The sequence below is a fragment of the Drosophila tropicalis genome, unplaced genomic scaffold (genome assembly GCF_018151085.1).
Source record: "Drosophila tropicalis isolate 14030-0801.00 unplaced genomic scaffold, ASM1815108v1 contig_878, whole genome shotgun sequence".
Taxonomy (NCBI): domain Eukaryota; kingdom Metazoa; phylum Arthropoda; class Insecta; order Diptera; family Drosophilidae; genus Drosophila; species Drosophila tropicalis.
In genome coordinates, this window is record NW_027173374.1 from 15,083,116 (window position 1) to 15,103,228 (window position 20,113).

At 37.6% G+C, this 20,113-nt stretch overlaps 1 protein-coding gene across 10 annotated transcripts; it reads left to right on the plus strand.

Moving 5' to 3' along the window:
• The first annotated feature begins 914 nt into the window (after positions 1 to 914).
• On the plus strand, positions 915 to 19,982 carry Nrx-1 (Neurexin 1). 10 transcript variants are annotated; one of them, XM_068298921.1, is made up of 13 exons: positions 915 to 3,073; positions 3,148 to 3,624; positions 3,685 to 3,996; positions 4,057 to 4,173; positions 4,235 to 4,619; positions 4,705 to 5,075; positions 5,144 to 5,264; positions 9,766 to 9,913; positions 9,991 to 10,748; positions 10,810 to 11,160; positions 11,227 to 11,462; positions 12,982 to 13,351; positions 15,392 to 19,982. In XM_068298921.1, the coding sequence occupies exons 1-13, from the start codon at positions 2,114 to 2,116 to the stop codon at positions 16,420 to 16,422; spliced, it is 5,637 nt and encodes a 1,878-aa protein (XP_068155022.1). In that variant the 5' UTR covers positions 915 to 2,113; the 3' UTR covers positions 16,423 to 19,982. The 10 variants fall into 10 exon arrangements, with proteins under 10 accessions (XP_068155022.1, XP_068155023.1, XP_068155025.1 ...); XM_068298922.1 differs by having other exon boundaries at positions 13,003 to 13,351; XM_068298924.1 differs by having other exon boundaries at positions 11,227 to 11,417.
• The last annotated feature ends 131 nt before the right edge of the window (positions 19,983 to 20,113 follow it).

The window sequence follows — 20,113 nt, forward strand, 5'->3', positions numbered from 1 at the left end:
TTGACGCTGTTTTTGCGTGTTTGGTTAAAATTATTAATATAATAAAGCGCAGAGAGAAAAATGCTTGAAAATGTTTGTCAGACTCTGTAATGGTCAGTGGTCAGTGCGTGATAGAATGCTCAAGTAACTTTAATTTATGCCTCTCTTGGCCTTGCAAGCAGATTGTCTGTTTGTGTGTGTGTTGGAGTGTGTGGATTAAAGGAGTAACAGAGCCAGACACAGACAGACGAAGACAAGGACAAGCTACATTTCCATTTCAAATGCAAATCGAATTTGACGCCGACTTGTCGAAGTTGTGTAGTAAATGTCAAGGCATTTATATGGTCCTCTCTGTATGTGTGTAGGTGTGAGTGTGTATGGGTGTTTCTGTGAGTGTGTGAGTGGGTGTACAAGTATGCAAGTGTAGGTGTTTATGTAAAGGTATTTGTGTGTACGTATCCCATCTAATTTCGAGTGGTGCAGGTTATGAACCTGCGTGTTGTGCTCTTATTACGCATGTGTAAGAGTGTATGTGTGTGTGTGTGTGTGCGTATGTGTGTTAGTAGTACGCATATGCATGCCTCGTGCGAAGTAAGCGAGCTTTTAATTTTTGGCATTCCCATGCCCTACACACAAAGCAATCTGTTACTTTTTGTAGCATACATTTGTGCGCACTTTGAACTCACGTACCAAAAAGAAACCGCCAGTGTTTATAGCATACATCTAAGAGCATTTTATCCCTATGAAATGTTAATTTATGCTTTCTTTCCACTCAATCTAATGTGAATTATTTTCCGAATTGGCTATCGCCTCTGCTGTAGCGTATAAACCGTGTCGTGTAAGCCTATCAGCTGGTTCCTCTCACAAAATAAGCTATAAAAGAGCTTTCGTTATCCATTGGAAACACTGCCAAGAAATTGAGTTTGAAATTGCAGTTCAGTCTTGTCGTGGATGCAGCGCGGATCGATATTATAACTAGAAACAGCGGAAAACGCTGCAGAAAAAATTTCGACATCAAAAAAATTTTTTTTGTATCCCTCCAACGAAAAAAAAAATAGACAAAAATTCTAATACATCGGTTCGAAAATTCCTTTACACTCTACGACTGCTCCCAGCAAAGGCTAACCAAAAGGAAGAAAATTTGTTGAGTGAAAAAAGGAAAATGAAAGAGTGCGTTAAATTGTGTAAGCAAAAATCAAAGTTAGCAAACTTCAATCAATAGTGTAATCGATACATATAGATAATTAATTAACAATCTCCCAGTGAATGTGTGCGTGTGTGTGTGCGTGCGTATGTGTGTGAAACTAAAACTGCTTAGATCATGATTTGCTAAGCGATTGCCAGAAAAAAAGACTAAATTCATATAGATAATTTTTTGTGACATGCAGTGAAAATTTTTTTTTCTTCGAAATTTTTAGTATGTACATGTACGTTGAAACGCTCGTGGGCGCCACATCAGCAGCTTGGGGCAGCAGCAGCGCAGCAGCGGGGGTAAGCAGCCACGAGCTTTCACCCCCAAATCACTAAAATTCACATCAGGCCAACGCATGCAAGGCTGCTAATGATTCTGTGACACGGGATAAATGGCCAACGGCAACGGAATGTGCGCGTTAGTAAGCAATTTACCAAACATTATGCAAATCAAGTGTAAAAAATGCCAAAAACTCAAAGTAAATTGCAATAGAAATCACGAAATTCGTCGGGCAAGTCAAGATTAGCAATAATTTTGTTCCTTCTTTTTTGTGTTGGTGTCAAGAGTTACAGCGATAACAGAGCCACAACAGCCGCAGCCAACTTTGTGTAGGTGAGAGCTTTTCCCATTGAGCTCGCTTCCTTCTCTCACTCGCCCACTCTCATCCAAACTCTCGCTCACACTCTCACTCTCTCTCTCTCTTCAAACAAAAGTTCAATGAAAGTCACACGCGCGGATAATTTTCCAGTGTCGTTTCGGTCTCGCATAGTAATAGTACACACTACACACTAATACAAGGACATTATTGAAAAGCTTTTCTTCAAGGACTGGAATACGCAGAAAAGAATACAAGGCGACAATTTACGTTTTACGCGCGCAACTTGCGTGTGTGCGTTCGCGTGTGTGTGTGTGTGTGTGCGTGCGTAAGTGTCGTGCGTGTGAATGAAGACTCCAAGTGCAGCATATCAGTATCCGAGTCCAATATTTAAGGACTCAAACTATGCTCTTGAGGCAATGACAGTTAAACTAAACGACAAGCACGACAACAGAAAAATGACAAACAATCCTCTGGCTCAGATGCGCAAGCAGCGGCCAGTAAGCGCCACCTCCGTCTCCCCATCCTCCTCCTCCGATTTGCTATTCAATAAGGCGCGTCGACGACGAAGACATCCTCAAGACCCTCAAGAGATCGAAAATAAAGTCCATGGCAAGCGAATTGTGGTGGAAACCCGTCGTTCATATCGAGTGCTGATTATTACCGCCTTGTTGGTCAGCTTAGCGGCCAGTTTTGTGACTATCAGTGCTGGATTTCAACTGGATGGATCTCAGAGTTCATTCTACACGTTCCGCAAATGGTATACCGGACTAAATGGCACACTCGAGTTGGAGTTCAAGACGGAACAACCCAACGGCCTGGTCCTCTACACCGACGATGGTGGCACATATGACTTCTTTGAACTGAAACTGGTCGAAGGAGCACTTCGTTTAAGGTATAATCTTGGTGGCGGTGCTCAGATTATTACTGTGGGCAGGGAACTCCATGATGGTCACTGGCATAAGGTACAAGTCCTGCGCAATGATGAACAGACCTCACTCATTGTCGACGGAGTCTCACAGCAGCGTTCCACGAAAGGCAAAGAGTTTCAGTTTGGTAAATTTGCCAGCAACTCGGATGTGTATGTGGGTGGAATGCCCAATTGGTATAGCAGCAAATTGGCTTTGTTGGCTCTACCAAGTGTCATATTCGAGCCACGATTTCGTGGAGCCATTAGGAATCTTGTGTATGCGGATCAACCAGGTGGCATTACCCGGAGACAGGAAATGAAGCAACCTCGCGACATCAAATGTGGCGATACGCCATGCGATCATGGTGAGCTGCCAGCTCGAGAGAGAGGTCTAAGGGTAAGTCATTAGCCAGTCTTTTACATTTTTGGGCAATCCGTAACCCATAGATCCCTTTTTTTTCCTACCTCTAGGGAGTGCGCGGTGGCAACACAACAGATGCCTGCGAGCGGAATGATCCATGCCAACACGGTGGCATTTGCATATCAACTGATTCCGGTCCAATCTGCGAGTGTCGTAATCTCGAGTACGATGGCCAGTATTGTGAGAAGGAGAAGGCGCCATCAGAAGCCACGTTCCGCGGTACACAGTTCCTTTCCTACGATCTGGGCCAAACGGGCGCTGAACCGATTGTTAGTGCCCAGGATGCGATATCTTTTTACTTTCGTACACGACAACCGAATGGGTTGCTCTTCTACACGGGTCACGGCACCGACTATTTGAACCTGGCTCTGCGTGATGGCGGCGTCTCTCTCACAATGGGTCTTGCCAATGGTAAACAGGAGATGCACATAAAGCCCTCCAAGGTGCGTTTCGATGACCATCAGTGGCACAAGGTGACTGTGCACCGTCGCATCCAGGAAATATCATCGATAACAAGTTTCTGTCGGGTGGGTAGACAAATCCAATTAAATTTGGCAGATTAACCAATTCTGGGCAATACCTTGTAGCTTGTCACTGTGGTGGATGATGTCTACACCGATCACTCGCACATAGCTGGCAAGTTCACCATGTTGTCCTCGTCGAGGGTCTATGTGGGTGGTGCCGTCAATCCACGGGCTCTGCTTGGAGCTCGAGTTCACAACAATTTTGTGGGCTGTCTGCGAAAAGTGGAGTTCTCTGCCGATACCCTGAATCTGAATTTAATCGATTTAGCCAAGAGTGGTTCCAAATTAATCCAAGTGGCTGGTAATCTGGAATATCAATGTCCCAGCGGAGATCCTCAAGATCCAGTTACATTTACCACACGTGAATCGCATTTGGTAAGTGAATCAATTTGCACTCTATCTTTACTTAGTTATAACAAACTCATTCCATTTTAGGTTCTACCTCCATGGGAGACAGGAAAACAGAGTTCGATTAGCTTTAAATTTCGCACCAAGGAACCAAATGGCATCATCGTATTGGCCACAGGATCCAAGCAACCTCGGGCTAAAAATGTAAGCAGCTCCGACTCGATTTCGTTAGGCATATTAACCACCTTTGACCCTTTAATGACAGCCCGTTCTGATTGCCATTGAGCTGCTAAATGGTCATATCTATATACATCTTGATTTGGGTTCGGGTGCCTCGAAGATTAGGGCATCACGACGACGCGTAGATGATGGGGATTGGCACGATTTAATATTGCGTCGCAACGGGCGCGATGCCAAGGTGAGCGTAGATGGGGTTTGGAATGATTTTCGGACACCAGGAGATGGAACCATACTCGAACTGGACGGACATATGTATGTGGGTGGGGTGGGACCGGCCTACAATAGCGTGGCCTGGCCAGCAGCCATTTGGACAGCTACCTTGCGACAGGGATTCGTGGGCTGTTTGCGTGACCTGGTGTTGAGTGGCAAGGCAATCGATATAGCGGCCTTTGCACGCGTTCAGGACTCCGGTAAGTGCAATTGAAATTGTAGTTGTAGTTGGAGGCGTCGCCTGCTGCTGATGGTGGCCACTGATAACCCACTTTGACCACATAGCCTCGGTGAAACCCTCGTGCCATGTGCAAAGCAATGTTTGCAATGGCAATCCCTGCCTCAATGGCGGCACTTGCCTGGAGGGCTGGAATCGACCCATTTGCGATTGCTCGGCCACCTTGTACGGCGGACCGACCTGTGGACGAGAATTGGCTACTCTGGCATTCAATGGAAGTCAACATATGACCATCTGGCTGGGCAATGGCCAAGGCACAAAGACACAAACAGAGGAGTTGGTCATAAGGTTTAAAACGTCGCGACCAGCCGGCTTACTCCTTTTGACCAGTGCCGAATCCAATTCTCCAGATCGTCTTGAAATTGCTCTAGTAGCAGGACGCATTCGGGCCAGTGTGAGGCTTAGCGACAGGGAGAAGGTGAGCCAACTCCAAGCGAATCTAGTGATCTCAGAAAAACTTACTCTCCACATTGATTTACTTTGCAGAATCTCCTGGCTGGCCAAACAGTGCTCAATGACAATAATTGGCATACCATACGCTTCTCACGCAGGGCATCGAATCTGCGTCTACAAGTTGACGGGGCTCCCCCCGTCAGGGGTATGTTATGTATGTATCACCAGCACATCTATTTGCCCTACTACGTGTCGTGCCGTGTCGTTTTTTTTTTTTGTACATTAAAAAAAACCAAACAATTTTCCCGAATGTCAAGACTTTGAATGACCCCTTCAAGCAATTTTCGATTAGTTTCCAGTTAAAGTGCTTCCAGCGCTAAATTCATGGTTCAAGTTTAAACAGAAAACATAAATAACTGATACAAAGTAAATCCCTTGCCTATGCCTCCTGACCCCTAAACCAGGTGTGTGTTAAGGTACTTTAGAAAATAATTTAGAGAAGGAAAGGACATCAAACGAAAGTGCAGTCGGCAGCGGTTTAACAATTTTTGGTTTTCAACTTTAAAACTTTTAATTTGAGAGCTTTTTTTCGTTAACTATGAACTAACACACACACACACACACACACACATACACATCAAACACAACAACTACAAAATGCAGTACGAAAACATTGAAAAGCTAATTAAAAAATTAAAAAAGAAAGTATCTAGCAAGTTTGCTTCGTTCGATCCTCATTTTGCATAACACATTTTCCACATCTTTTCTTTTGACGATGATGACGAATTTGACAAATTTATATTAGATCTGAAACTCTCTATCCTTCTCTCTATCTCTCTCTTTCTCTCAATATACGTATTTCTTAAGCAAAATATAGTTTTGAACAAATTCTCATTTAAAGAAAAGAAAACACCATATTTCACATAATCCACAAATACATTTTCCACATTGCTAAGACAGTTTGTTTGTTTTCGTCTCTCTCCTTATGCCTTCTCATAACAAAACTTTCACAATTTATTATTTACAACTTTCAATTTGTAAACTCATATGGAAATCATTTTGAATAATTTAAAATATATTTTTTAAACTCTCTTGTAACGCCCTTTTTTCCGAAACTCTTTCAAACATCTCGATGTTGTGTTTTAATTTGCGATTTTCAACTTTGTTTGATTTTCGAACTATAAGATTGCCAATTCCAATTCCAATACCAATAAATAAATAACAAAAAAGACCTGAAAAAAAGACACAGTCAATCAAACAGCCAAATATATAAATACTTATAAGTGTAATGAACCAAAATCAACAAAAGTGTATAGACGGAATCATATCGAATCAACCCAAACCAGACCTGACTAGACCAAATACATGTTCCAACAGCTGAAAGAGCTCAGCTGAGTTCAGCTGTCCTTTTAAATTAGCCTTCAGTGTTATAAATATCAATTGATTGTCTTGTAAATTGTTTTGTCCATGAAAACTCTGATTGTATCATTGATTTATACACTTTATTTCATTGTCTCTTTGGGTTTTATTTTTTTGCATTTAATTGATTGTTTTTTTTTTTTGTTTTGCTTCATTGCCAAAACGTTAAAGACTCCAGTGATTTTTAACGAGTGGACTTTATATCTCCAGTCCAAGGAGTTTTATAAATAATAAACTTTGGCATTTTCTTTAATCGAAAAAGGCAAAATTTATGATTATTTATTATTGTCTTTTTCTTCAAAAGAGAAGTTACTTAATTCCTATTTTATTAGGCGTCTGCCCAATTCTACTTTGACTTAATATAGTCAAATATATAGTCTATATATGAAATTTTTCTTTATAATACACTTTGTAACTTTGCCACAAATTAGAATACTTCAAGTTTAAATTAATTCCATGACATGATAAATCTTTTCAAAGATGGCCTAAAACCTTCTTTAAGCAATATGATGTGGCTTTCAGTATTACAATTTCATTTGATTTTTTTATTCATTTTTTATTGAAACTTATAAGTTGTTTTATTTTTTTTTGTCATGTAAATATATATAAATATACATAAAAGAGATTTGTATTTACAGGCCATAATAACAAAACAAAAACAAAAAAGTATTTTAATCTAAACTAAAGAAAATTAAATAAATTTCAAATAAATTGCTGTATCATAAGTTAAACCAGATAAATCCAGAGCGGTATGTTAAAAGAAGAAGAATGTTTGTTCCAGACGTGTGTATTACATACATTAATCAGACCAACCAACTATAACTTAATCTTCTAGTACAACTTTGAAAATTCTAAACAAAATAAATGCCAATCCAATCGATCGAGAAAAGTTGCAGAATGTCAGAATGCAATATATTTCAAATGACCTTCTTTATGACCAAATCCAAAACGTTGTGAATTTGGTGTTGGTTAGAGTTTTTTTCGTTTTTCTGTTCCGTAATTATTTTTTTGGTTAGGCGAGAGAAAAAATCGACACGCAAGAACTCGGTGAAACATTTTTTTGTCAAATCGCTCAATAGAAGTCACAGGACACGAGTCAACACCTTTCGAAACGGGAAGGACCTATTGAGACGAGAAGGCAAAACAATGTTTGTATGTGCCCAGGGCTGTAATTTTGCACCATTTAATATGTAATTAGCTTTGTGTTAAGTAAACCTAACTACAATTGCAACTACAACTACAACAAAAATAACAATCAATTGCAACTAACTAAGCAACTAACAAACGTGTCCTAAGTACAAATTAGTTTTCTTGTTGTGTAAGTGTATAGTATATACAATCAAAAAGAAACGATTGGCCAAAAAGTGGGCAACGCTTTGGCGGCAATGGCCAAAAAAAAAAAAACAAAGAAATGAAAAGAAAACACATATTTGGCCAAAGTCTCTGAGAGCTTTTACCGCAGCCACGAATACGTACAAACATATACGAATACATACACTAACACACACAGAGACACGCACACACACTCACTCACTTTAGTGCACACACACACACGCACACTTGAAGAGTTTGCATGTGAGAGCACCTCTGGAAAGCAAAGCAAAGCAAAAAACAACAACTAATATCTATGACTAATAAATAAATCAAAATCGCATGACTTGCTCACGATTTAAGTCTGGTTCGCATAAAACTTCTAATAAATATACATATATGCCACATATATACATATATATATATATATATGTATGTATATATTTCTGTATTGTATGTTAATAACATATAGTATATCTATATATATCCCACTCTCACTTTCTATAACTGTAAATGCTCCAAAAATTACCATTAATATTTGGCAAGCAGCTGTAAGAACTGTGTGTACTCCATTTCTCAGCAACTTCTTACTTTCTACTTCCTAACTTCACCAATCATCACGAATAGTTAATACTCTGTCGCTGTCTCTCTCTCTCTCTCTCTCCGCTCTGTCTCTGTCTCGCAGCCATTTGCATGTCAAGTTGTCAATCATTCAGTCATTCAAATGCGTTTCCAAGCTCAATGTCGTTTCTAGGAATATGGATTAGAGAATATTTTCCCTCCTAAGTATGCAATAATTAGTTGACAAATTCACTATAAAGAATTTTTCGAATATCTTGCTTACATATTTCATAAGTTTTTCGTAGTTAAATCATTTCTGAAACTTCCTTTGGCATACTTTTGGGGGCAAATTTTCACTATTTTCCCTAGTTTCGCCATTGCCCATTCGTCCTTAATGCGGTCTCGCTCGTTAAGCCTAATGCACCGTTATTAACTTAGTCCCGCACACCCACACTCACACACCCACACAAGTCACACGTATACAATGGCAAAATACACACTTCTATACAGAGGAATATTATTAAACAAATCGATGTTTAGTTCAGTGTCGTTTAGGCAGCAACAACAACAACTTTTCATTTCATTTGTTTTGTTTTGGTTTTGTTTGTTTTTTCGAACTGTATGTAGGTAACTATCATTTATTAATGTTCCTGATTTTGGTTGTCTCTTCGATTACTATCGCACCGTTGAAAATGAAGCAAAATGTCACCGTAACTCACACTCCAAAATGGCGTACAAAATGGCGTACAAAATTCAATGAAAATGTCAAGTGTAAAATACGGAAACAATACAAAAGTTGCACCAAATAACTCTATATTAATATATATACATACATATATAAAAGTACTTAACTGAAGTATCATTCATTTTTCTTTAGAGATTTTTCAACATATTTGATTTTTGTATATTTTTTTCCTTTCCTTTAACTACTAAATAAAAGTACCTAACTCTCAACATTTGTATTGTAATCTGCACCTTTCTTATAGTATGTACCAAGCTGCAAAATATATTCAAAACTCTAACTACATTCAAGTCACATATCCTGTGGCAAAACAAAAAAAAAACTGCTTGAACCAAAACTTAGCTCTATGTCTTACTATTACTACTATTACTAAAAAAACAAAATGAACGCATTCCTATATATATATATATATCTATACTATATATACTCTACTCTAATACTCTTTGAATATACATATGCGTATGTGCTTCTTGTCACCACTCCATAATACCTACTATACCTATATATATATATATTCAATAATAAATATCTAATCTTAATGGTAATCTGCCTAGACTAAATATTAGATCAAAAGTCAATGCTGGCTTCTGTCCCTCTAGCGGCCCAAAAGACCCCTGAGTTTTATCAATTTCTCTTTTCGTTTTTCCCCTCGAAAATATTTTTGATTTGCTTTTTTGCTTAGCTGAGACAATATTGGGACGCCATAGCACCATGGAGATACGTTCCATACATTTGGGTGGTCTGTTCCATGCCGAAGAGGAGATACAAATGACCTCGACCATGCCGAATTTTGTGGGACAAATGCAGGGCTTTGTCTTCAATGGACAGCGGTAAGCAACCGAACAAGAAATTAGAAACTGGAATCTATTAAGTAATGCATACCTCATTAAATTCCAAATCAATTTAGCTATCTGGATATAGTAAAATCTCTGGGTCCAGAACTTTCTGCCCTACCGAGTGCAACGTTTAAGCTAACAGCTCGCTTTGTCAACTCACCAGCGGGTCAGCCTTATCACGCGGCTACCTTCCGTTCGAAGCATTCGTATGTTGGTCTGGCCATGTTGAAGGCCTATAATAGCATTTCCATAGACTTTCGGTTCAAGACTGTTGAGCCAAATGGTCTGCTCGTCTTCAATGGCGGACGACGAAGCGATTTTGTGGCTGTGGAGCTGGTTAATGGACACATTCACTACACTTTCGATCTGGGCGATGGTCCGGTTACCATGAGGGATAAGTCTCGCATACATATGAATGATAATCGTTGGCATCAGGTCAGCATAAGACGGCCAGGACCCAAAACTCATACCCTAACAGTGGACGACTCGTTCGAGATAATTAGCTTGACTGGAAACAATATGCATTTGGAATTGGCTGGCATATTGTATATTGGCGGTGTCTTTAAGGACATGTATTCGAAATTGCCAGCTTCCATATCGTCGCGTTCCGGCTTCGAGGGCTGCTTGGCCTCATTGGATTTGGGCGACACTTCGCCCTCACTGACCAATGATGCAGTGGTGCCCAGTTCTCTGGTGGTAACTGGCTGTGAAGGTCCAACCAAATGTAGCCAGAATGCCTGCGCCAATCGTGGAATATGTGTACAGCAGTGGAATGCCTATGCCTGTGAATGTGATATGACCTCATATACAGGACCCACCTGCTATGATGGTAAGTCCTAGACACAAAAAAGCGAACTCTATTAGCATCAAGGTCAACGTTTTCCCCATAGAATCCATTGCCTATGAGTTTGGCAACAACAAAGGGATGGTCCAATACACTTACCCCGAGAATGCCCAAGCGGATACCGAGGAGGATAACATTGCGTTGGGTTTCATTACCACCAAACCCGATGCGGTGCTTTTGCGTATTGAAAGTGCCACCACACAGGATTACATGGAACTGGAAATTGTCGAGGGAAATATATTTATGGTCTATAATATAGGCAGTGTGGATTTGCCTCTGGGGGAAATTGGCACCAAGGTCAATGATAATTCCTATCATGTGGTGCGTTTCCAAAGGAAGGGAGGCAATGCCACACTCCAGCTGGATGACTACAATGTCCAGGCCTTGACTCCGCAGAGTAAGAGTAATCAAACTTATTTCAGCGAAGTAATAGATTGTAATCTCAAAAACTTCAACATTTCAGGCCATCATTCGACTGTTTTCAACACCATGTCCAATATACAAGTGGGCGGTAAATTTAGCCGCAACGGTCGCACACGTATCGAACGGCCATTTGCTGGCGTTATTGCCGGCCTTTCTGTGAACAAGTTGCGTATACTGGATTTGGCCGTCGAACGTGATCCTCATATCACCATTCGTGGAGATGTTCAATTGGTAACTGGAGTATTAGATAGAAATGATCTGCAGAGAATGCAGCAGGTTAGGGAATTTATTTGAAATTTTTCTTTGAATTCCTCTCTCAACTTTTCAACTTTCCAAGTATTTTTCTCATCGTAAAAACAAAAAAAAAAAAAAACCAAAGTTTATTCAAAATTCTTTCTTTAACTAAACCTAAACCTAAAACCGATAATCAGCTTCATGAGTTGTGGAACCCCATTTCCCAAGACGATTTGATTGTATTGCACCGAAATGCCAAGAATGTTGTACAGTTTTCCAAGCACTTCCATTTACATATACAATATATATCGTATAAATATTTGCATAACTGAAAGTTAAAAGATTTTCATCGAATCCGGGGAAATTTGGTTCAACATTCAGACAAAAACAAAAAAAAAAAAAGAAACCTATATTATATATTACAAGCGTTAATCGTTCCAAAAACAAAAAGAAAACTAAAAGTATTAGCTAAATGATAAATGTACCTAATTATCTATAAATATTTAGTGTAAATGCCGCATTTGATTTGAACCTTTTGATTTCCCTCGGTTCTGCCAGAAATGCGCTTTCTGCGTATTCAGTTCTGTAACGCTTTTTCGCACTAACGAAAAAAACAAAACCAATTCCAAAATAACAATTCCACTAACCAACTTTGAGTTTGACTTTATTTTATTTATTAGTTTTTTCTGATTTATTGTTATTTGCTGCACAGCACTTTGATTATTCTCATTGTGAATATATATATACTTAGACTACTAATGCTAGCCAAATAAGCATATAAAATATATATTATACCAATATATATAATTTACATATATACAAATACATTTATCTACATTAACTAACATTTGCTTCCATTTTGCACCAAATTTGTCCGCACTTATGCTGCATGACTCCTTCCACATTAAGCACAAACAACATAAGTACACATAATCACATGCAAATCCATCTCATAATCATCATGATCATCACAACCAATCTCCGAAGTTAGCCAGATCAATGTCTCAAGAGGACTCGCCTATATCCAATAGGATCAACTACTTTAAGGGCGAAGGCACTTAATCGAACTAGTTAGTTAAATGTATCATTTATTCAGCTAAAGCTACAAAACATTAAGCATTTTAAATGACTTCAGAGGTTTCTAAAAGAACTTCTCAGCTGTTGCTACTTTTCCGATGAAACAAGTGAAAGTGATCTATTTCTTGATAACAATGGATTTATTTGCATACTTTTGAGGGCAACGAGCTCCCAAGTTATTTTTTAAAAGATATTTATTATAATAAATAAATTTTTGAGACAAATAGGCTTCTTACATTTATTTCTATTTGCAACTTCTTAAAGGAGACATAAAAATGATTTATTTTGAAAAACTTTTGTAGAAGCCTCAGTGATCCTTAGGCACATTTAAAATTTCACAACTTTCATTCATACATAGATACACACACACACACATACTAAACTCAGCTACATACATGCCGCACAACAATTTAAGTAAACTGTTAACCAACTACATATATAAAGCTTGGCCAGTACGGCACCAGATCAACTGAAGTAAAATTAGACTTTGAATTCTACTCGACAGACGCCGGCCAGTGGATATCCTGGGGCCATAGATGATCTTATATTCTCCGGTGCCGGATCCGGATGTCGCGGCGACGATGAAGACGAATGCACGCCGCCCTTCGAGTCGGGCAGTGGAGATGATCTAATCACGCCTGTCTATGTGCCTCCGACTAAACAGACAACCACCTCCCAGCAGGGCAGTAATCAGAGTACAAACAATGGCGGAGCTGGAGGAGGAAGTGGTGGAAGCAATAACAATAATGGCACCGAGCGGGCCTGCGATGATGAGGATTGTGTTCATGGCTCTGGGGATTATGGCGAGACGACAGAACAGTTCACATCAACCAGCACGGCCAAAGGGGCAGCAGGTGAGTGTTGGATATTTCAGTTGAAAATCCTTGACCAAGTCGGTGTCGGTGGTGTCATTGTCATTGGCATTTTGGATCGATCACACACACACACACACACACACACTGAAAACACAAACACACACACACACAGCATACATAGACATATCATTAGAGACATTAGGTTGCTAAGGATATTAGCCATTTATTCAAAATTACTGCATTAGAGATAAACATGCATAATACTCCTTCTACATACACATATATTTAGAGTTTGTGTTTGTGGTTAAGCTAAGGTTCTTGTATATCCTTAATTAATTGAGTCATATGTATACTATATAGTAACTTAGTCAGTTTTGTTAGTTGGTGTTTAATGAATTCTTTAACTTGTTGTTGTTATTGTTAAATGTCAAGGATTTGGGTCAACGACAAAACTTTGCAATGCCAAAAATAAAAAATGCCAAAACGCTTTTAAACGCTTACACTAGAACAGTTTTGACCAATTCAACATGTGCATACCAACAATATATACCTATATATACCTTCACATATATATAGAGATCGTATCATATTTACAAACAATTTTCAATCCTAAGACTCGATGGGCCCCGCCTTATCAATATGATATGGAAAAATATATTTGTCTATACATACGTCATACTTACGCCTCGCACTCTCGAAATGCATTTCAAACCAAAACCAACCGATAACCCCCGCCCCTCCCCTCAAATCAAATTCAAACCAAAAAAAAAAAGAATCAATTTTAACTTTCTCACTTTCTCTCTCGTGATCATCCAGCTCACTCTCAGCTCTCTCTCAAAGTCATTTACTCTGTTTGTTGAACTGAACTGACAATGAGTACGCCTTATGTGTCTCTTTCAGAATGTGAAATCGCCTTCATATTTCTGACTGTGATTGCGCCTTGGATACTCTGTAAATTTCCATAATCTAATAAAACTAACTAACTAACTTAATGCAACAAAACAACAACAACAACAAAACAAACAAAAACTAAACAAAAAGCAGAGAGAAATCAATTTTACGATTGAAAAGCACTTACATAGGCAAAGCTTCTAACTAAACTAGAACTGTGTGTCTAGCCTTAAGCGAGAGCCATCAACCAAGAATAACAACAAGAACAACAACAACAACAGCAACAACAACTACAACAACAACAACAAAAGAACAAAAACAACCACACCGATCACTAAGCGTAAATATGCACGAAAAGAATTTGCTGAATTGTGGGGGTTAAATGAGTTCAGGTGTTGGCAAAGGACGTGGCAGAAGGAGGGTGAAAAGTTAGAGTTACCTATACATATATATATATATATATATATATATATGTGTGTATATATATATTTGACCTCATGTGTATATTAGACTGGATACCCTAAGATATACCATTAAATATTCACGTAAAGTAAAACCAAACAAAATAACTCATACGCCACGTTACCCAAACAATTGGCCCTACTCTTTTTTTTATAATTTTCCCAAAAGGTTAAAAGTTTTTTACATCATACATACAATTAGCTTATTGTTATTATTGTTATTCAATATTTCGATTTTTAAAAACGTTCGAGCAACTGGTCGTATACTTAATACTGTCAATACTTTCTACAATAAATTTTCTTTATGGATTCAGTCTGGTGTACACATATGTATGTATATATATATATAAATATATATATATATATATGTGTGTGTGTATGTATTCGATTGTATATAGTAGAGTTAAATCTGTAAGAGTAAATGAATGAATCCTTAGTTTTGTCTTTCAACATATTTTTGTATATATACACATATGAGCCCAGATCCAAAATGATAAACCAGTGCATATCTTTCTCAAATATCTATCTACAAATCTCTCTATCTCTATCTCTCTATGTTGAATAAACTATGTATGTGAATGTAAAGCAAACTATCAATGGTCAAGTATTTACTTAATTGGGTGGGAGCACACACACACACACACACACACATACACACTTGAGCATACACAATTAAAGTGATATATATTCAAATAATAACACAATACGCCCAAAAACCCACTTACAGAGTCCAACAATGAATTGGCAACTGCCACCACAACAGGACGCAGCGATGTGACAACGGAACAGCAACATGGCAGTAGTACAGTCGGATCGGGTGGCAGCAGCAGCAGCAGCAGCGGAAGTGGCACCAGCACAGCCATCTACTTGACGACTCCATCTTCAAGTGGCAGCAGTACGCCAGGACAATCGAGTACCAGCAGCAGCAGTGCGGGAACCTCTTCGACGCAACGTGCCGCCATTAGCAGCACCAGCAGCACAAGCACCTCGACAACAACCACTACAACGACAACAACAACAAGCACCACAACACAGGCAACACCAGCGCCCCCAGAAATTCCAAGCACTGTAACCGAACGTGAAACAACACCCTTCGATATATATGGCAATGGTGTGGGCGGTGGTGGTGGTCGCATCGATCACGAGAACATGCAATTGCCGGAGGAGCATCATCCCTTGCCACCAATGCCACCGCCCCTGCCACCACAAGATCCACCACCATACGGACCATATGGCGGCAACACATACAACACCAATTTGAATAACTATCGACCCAAGGGCGGCAAGGGAGGACGAATCAATTCCATTGAGGAGGAGCGCACTGCCATGATTATAGGCATTGTGGCAGGCATTCTCATCGCTGTCATCTTGGTAATCCTTCTCGTGCTGTGGCTCAAATCCAATGGCGACCGTGGCTACAAGACCGAGAGTGAAAAGGCTGCTGCCTATGGATCGCATAATCCGAATGCCGCTTTATTGGGCAACACAAGCACCAATGGCTCCTATCATCAGCAGAGGCAACACCATCATCAGCAGCAACAGCAGCAGCAACATCACCACCAAGGTGGCCAACAGTCGCATCATGGCCAACAGCAAATGCACAGCAATGGCAATGGAGGCGGCGGCGGTGGCGGCATGATGTCCAGTGGCAGTGGCTCACTTGGCTATGGCAGTGATGGCAGGCCTCAGATGGCCGGCCTGGTGCAACCCAAGGCCAAGAAACGTGACTCTAAGGATGTCAAGGAGTGGTATGTGTAAGCAGATAACAGAATACATGGAATTACTGTCAAATTAGCAATAAAACAAAAAGGGAAAACAAATGAGTAGATTAAAATCATAGTGCAAATAGTGCAGAAAAGCCAGCCACAAGACGAAAACCAATAACAATTAATATGCCACACAAACACACTCACACACACACCTACACAATTACAAACAAAAATGAGATGGGGTTGGAAAACAAATAGAAATGTGTACAAATGAACGGAAGGATAATAAGTGATTCGGTTTATGTTGTTGGCAGTAAGAAAAACAAAGAGAGGAAAATTAAACAAATACTTTAGCAAACAAAGCAACAAGAAATTATGCCTAAGAAATTATAGCTTCAAACTCAAGACTTGCTAAAACCAAAAAAAAAAAAGAAAGGAAAATCGTGCAGCGTTTAAGCCTACATATATATATATATATATATTACATACTATATATACACATATATATATATATATATCACTATGTTATAACAAATTATGCCACTAGCCAATCAAATAATTGTGTAAAATATTTCGCAAAAACCAAAAACACAAAAAAAAAACAAGTTCGCCACGCAAAAAATAAAACAAACTACTGTAAAGTGACTTCGGGGCACCGAAGAACTAATACCCTTGCCATGTTAAACTGTATATTAATATCGGGATAGATAACAAAAAGTGTGAGATAACCGATCCTTGCTTATGCTAAAGATAATTCCGATGCGAAAATACAAGAAGACTCAAATTTAAATAAACAAACACTTTAAAAGTTTAAGCTTAAACTATATCCAGAAGGTCCTTATTAGTTAAAATATAACTTTTTAATGCATATACCAAGCACTGTTCCTGAAAAAAAACTTGATAAACTTAGCAAGGGTATTAAAAAACTAACTAAAACTAACGAAATACTAACTAGAGACAACAGCCACACCAAATTTTAGCAAAAATTCGATTAAAAACTAATAATAATATTAATAATAATTGAGAAAAATAATTAAATTATCTACATTTTATTCAGTTATGTTGCCTAAACTTACCAATTTGAAAAAAAAAAAAGGAAATACAAAAAAAAAAAATAAAAACAGAATGAGAGTAAATGAGAAAGAGAACCCAAGGAAAAAACAAATTGTGGTGCTGTAAGGTTAAATACAATGATAATAATAATAATATATAAAAAAGAAACACTAAATAATACTAATGAATGAATGCCAGAGTTAATGCTAATATGAATTTGTTCGTTGAATTTGCAAGCGGCTTTAATTATTATTAAACAATTAAGTACAGTATCCCACAATTTTTGGTTACGTAAGGCGACTTTTTCGTTTGCGTGCAGCAATTCGTTTACGAATTTGAGTTTACAAACCAAAAAAAAAAACAAAAAACAAAAATCTACAAATTCTTCAAAGAAAGACAAAAACAACTAAACGAAAAACCAACATATATACTTTTTGAATATGTATATGTATTTGAGACTAGATATTGTCATCGATTTGTATGCAATATGAACTCGGACATATCAAGTAACAAGACACAACACACACACACACACAACATCATACACACACACACACTCTCTCACAGACACAATCTGAAGCGAACCTACCTAGCTTTTTTACTACAATTGTGAATGATAACTTACTTTACAGCAAAATGAAAAAAAAAACAAAAACAAAACAAAAAGGGAAACCTACAAAACAAAAGGACAACAAGCAACAATTTTACAGTATTAAAGCAGCTTTATGCATATTTTTCGAGGCATACATGACGTATACACAATCAGCAGCAGGCCAAACACAGACCAAAAACCACAGACACCACACAAACACACACACACTGACACGGATTGGACAGGATACGATTTCGGCAAAAATAGACACAAAAAAAAAAGAAAAAAAATGAAGGAAAACATTTAAGATGAAGATGTATACATCACATATATCATTTTGATGCGCTATATATATTATCAAATTTTTTGCCTCGATCTCGAACTACATATATATAGCAATTAGTGTATCATTTTGGATTCTATATACACAAAAAGGAAACAAAATATAAACAAACAAATACTTATGTACTTATATACATACATACATCAACACGCACATGAGCACACACACTAAGAAAAACAAACACCCAACACTAAAACATTACTTCATACTTCTCTTAAATTCTTCTCTTAAATGAATATAACACATCGTGTGTGGGGTATGCTGTATATGCCTAGAAAAGTACTCTATATATATAAATATATATATATATATATACCTAACTAAAATACATATATATTGCATTTCAAGAAACATTTTTTGATATATTTTCGAGTTTTTAAGATCCTCTTGAACTCTTGTATACAAAAGACAAACCTAGCAAATCTAGCAGAAAGGGCAACACTTTAGGACAATTGCATAGATACATAAAAACATACATACCTACACGATACAAGCAAAACTTAACTACATACATATATATACTATTTATACATACGTACATATATAAACAAACCCAAATTAAAATAAAAGACAAAACAAATATATACAACAAGAAGAAAAGAGAACAACTTATACGATATAATGTATTATTATATGAATTATTATGTATTATGCGTCCCTTCGATTTCGATAATGAAACAAACCCAAAACGAATGCTGTTGATACAAAAAAATAAATTAACATTCCCACTAAATTATGTAACACTCTCTATCTCTATCTCCAACTACAACTAATACTTTCTTTCTATATCTATCACAATGTTAATGCTGCACAAGAAAAACAAAAGAAAAAAAAACATTTGCATTTAAAAAACAAAAACAAGAAGAAAACCACAGAGAAACTTAAGAAAATTATAACCAATTATTTCAATTGACTATTTACATTTACATTTTTATGCCTTGCACAACGGAAACGGAAATGAGAATTATCTGCAAAATTCTTCAGAAAATCAGAAAAACAAAAACCAAATCCAATTAAAAAAAAAATACAATATATACTAGTAAAGAATACCAATTAATGTTATGTATATGTACTATAATTGATATATTAAGCAGGCATTGGGCAAAGTACAGTTAGGTAACAAATAGTTAATGCATGTAACGTAATAGTTGAATGATCAGAATGGAATAGAATGGAATATGTGGACAGAAACGAAACTTACATCTATTTAGGCTTAATATCATTGTTATCTAATATATGTATATACATATATATAAATATACACACACATCCACACACATATATACAAAATAAACACACCACACAAACACATAGACACACATCCCGTATATATATAGGCAAGGAATATGTATGTATATGATCATGTAATCGCGGCGCAGTAATCAACCTGCGCCCACTTATATATATAACAACAAATGTAACATGTATGTATATGTAGCGGCAGTGATTGTTAAAAAGAATTGCTTTGTTTTATGTTAGATTTTTTTATTTGTGAGAAGAAGAAACAAGAAAACAAAAAGAAATCGGTAAAATGCATACAAAAACAGAATGACTGACAAAGAAATACACAGAATTATAACATTGCATAAAATAAATACAATAAAAATATAATTGAAATGAAGCATTTATGTTCAGATATCCTTTTTTTAGTAGTACGTTTAGTACGTTATACAAAAATTGCGGATCTAATACAAGAGAAAAAGCTCAATAACGATTGAATTGGACATGTCGCCAACAAGTGTTAAACTTGTT

What these genes read in the sequence shown, in the direction of transcription:
- Nrx-1 (XM_068298918.1), top strand. Translation starts at nt 2,114, where the DNA reads ATGAAGACTCCAAGTGCAGCATATCAGTATCCGAGTCCAATATTTAAG. An exon ending in CCACACGTGAATCGCATTTG is followed by an intron (nt 3,997 to 4,056) that starts GTAAGTGAATCA and finishes ATTCCATTTTAG; the next exon opens with GTTCTACCTCCATGGGAGAC. An exon ending in TGCACGCGTTCAGGACTCCG is followed by an intron (nt 4,620 to 4,704) that starts GTAAGTGCAATT and finishes TTGACCACATAG; the next exon opens with CCTCGGTGAAACCCTCGTGC.